Source organism: Microtus ochrogaster, unplaced genomic scaffold, assembly GCF_000317375.1.
Source record: "Microtus ochrogaster isolate Prairie Vole_2 unplaced genomic scaffold, MicOch1.0 UNK100, whole genome shotgun sequence".
Lineage (NCBI taxonomy): Eukaryota > Metazoa > Chordata > Mammalia > Rodentia > Cricetidae > Microtus > Microtus ochrogaster.
In genome coordinates, this window is record NW_004949198.1 from 554,867 (window position 1) to 557,200 (window position 2,334).

At 47.7% G+C, this 2,334-nt stretch overlaps 1 protein-coding gene across 3 annotated transcripts in view; it reads right to left on the reverse strand.

Moving 5' to 3' along the window:
* Positions 1–597: 597 nt before the first annotated feature.
* The window catches only part of Syndig1 (synapse differentiation inducing 1), a 163,558-nt gene continuing 161,821 nt past the window's right edge, over positions 598–2,334 (reverse strand). For all 3 annotated transcript variants that reach the window (XM_026778052.1, XM_013355172.2, XM_026778051.1), the window contains exon 4: positions 598–1,760. In XM_026778052.1, the coding sequence (XP_026633853.1) occupies positions 1,602–1,760 (159 nt within the window). In that variant the 3' untranslated portion in view covers positions 598–1,601. The remainder of the gene's footprint in view (positions 1,761–2,334) is intronic.

The following is a 2,334-nucleotide window of genomic DNA, read 5'->3' on the forward strand; positions in this document are numbered from 1 at the left end:
ACATCTGTCCCAGAAAACAATGATAAAATAGCATGACTGAATTTGAATCCAGGTTAGATTGACCACCCCACCCCAATCTTATACTTTCTACCTGGCCAGCTCGCTCAGCTCTCATTGGTTCATTCTTCTCTACAGTCCTCATTTAACTGAGGAAAACAATGCGAGTAATTTTGGAAACATTAAGAGTTCAAGGTCAAGGGGGGGCAGTGTCAACTGGGAGAGCCTGAACTTGTTATCATTATTCCCAGGCAGGGGTTCTCACTTGTACTGTACCCTGAAATCATCAGGTTGAATTTCTGACGAGCTAAGTTAGTATTTCTGGGGCATTGATGCCAGGATTCCAGAGACTGGGAATATTGTAAAACTGCAGAGAGAACCCAAACAGAGCGCCTCAGCATCATTTGAAGATGCTCAAGATGGACTTGTAAGCAGCCAGGGCTGTGTGATTCATGATTCTTTCCCCGCAAGGCCGCCCAACCATAGTTGCCGAGTGCTGGCTGGCTCTTTCACTAGTAAAACATGAAGTAAATCATCAAAACAGAGCCCAGCCGTCACCATTCATCAGAAAGGAAAAACTCATAGGCAAACAAGCTAAAAGATAATTTTTGTTAAATAATGAACACTCATAAAACAGCAATGACATGGTATTAAAACATCTGTGATTACTTATTTCTCAGCATTCACCTGGCAACTGAAGCAGCATGAAGCAAGAGTTGCACTTAAAAAATGACAAGAAAATAGCCATTCATTTAGTCGACAGAGTAAGGCCCATTTCATTTCCGGGTTCCCAGTATTGCTGCTCACGAGCAGGATGAACGTCCACGAGTTAAACATCCTGTGTGTCTTCACAGTTCCTTTCCCTCAGGCTGGGGTTGTTCTCGAGAGAGGTGGGGTTATGGCTGCCTCCGCTTTAAGACTGATGAGACCCCAGACCTGTGTATTGCTGGGTATCTGCAGGAAGCCTGATGCTCCAAGCTGGGACAGCGTGCTGGGATGGAGCAGGGCCAGGGTAGGCGCTGTGCTCCTCTAGGTTCGCATTCTCAGGCAGGACCCATCTGTGGACAGAGATAGCCCATCTCCCATCATGTGCTTTTTGCTCCTTCTGAGCCCCACTTGTTTCTGACAAGGAAGCCACAAAGATGGGGGACACAGAGGAGTTAAGCGGGCCACAGCTGTGGTGACATGTCTCCTGCATTCTGCCTATTGCACCATATTCCATAAAAAATAAACATATATTTTTTTTAACTGTTTGTATATTGCTAATGGGGCGGTGGTCCAGGCACTGGCAGGCTGCAGAGCTGGGTTGTCATTGATCCATTAGAATCCATCCAGGGGCAGCCGCTGGGCTGGAATCTTTGGAGCTTCCATGTGGAAGAATCAGCATTGCTCGCTGCCTGGGTGCTCTGCACAGTGCTGAAGGTGAAGTGGAAGAATAAGAACAAAAAAAAAAAAAAGAGAGAAAGAAGTCTGGGAGTAGAAGATTCCAGGGCATCATGGAGTCGGTTGACAATCATTGTACTATACAGCATCACACAGGTGTCTCTTCTCTGCCCTCTCATGGGTGGCCAGGCTCCCCCTCCTTCCGCCAGCCTTTGGGAAGCTTACAGGTGGTTGTTCTTGGAGAGGTAGGCGATGAGGGCGACGGCCACACCCACGTAGATGCCAGTTCCGATGGTGATGGACAGCACGGCCAGGAAGAGGGCTCTCCGGGAGCTGGTGCTGGCCTGATGGAAGTCTCCTTTGGCCACAGCTTTGTTCGTCTGCAGAGGTGGCAGAGAAAAACAAAGGGAGAGTGAGCGAGTTGGAAATAATGGGGAGGAGAGAGTTCTGCTTGGCTTCTTTCCAACATTCAGCTTCTCTAGATTACAGAAAGGATATACCAGTACAGGCAGAAACACAGGAACAACATGTATTCCCATAATGACTGGGCACTAGGTAAGTCTCTGTTAAAGAAATGGATGGCTGGTGTTTGTCACTGTTCCCCACATGTCAAGGGAGCCAAAGCTCCCATTCTGTCTGGTCTCAAGGAAGTGACATCTTGAAGTATCCCGATGAGAGCACAAATTTGAAGGCAGGGCCTCAGAAAGGATGCCCCAGGGATGGGCGAGGCTTTCATCTCTACTGCTACCCTTCCTGCTCAACAATGGTAGGGTTTTCTCTAGGATAACAATTTCTAAAGAACATTTTCAACCCCTATAGCCCAGAAGAAGTATGGGGAAGGAAACTGGATTTCTCATTTCTCAGAGAGAAAAATAGGGAATAATGTTATTAAAAGCATCCTAGAGCGGTGGTGGCGCACGCCTTTAATCCCAGCACTCGGGAGGCAGAGGCAGG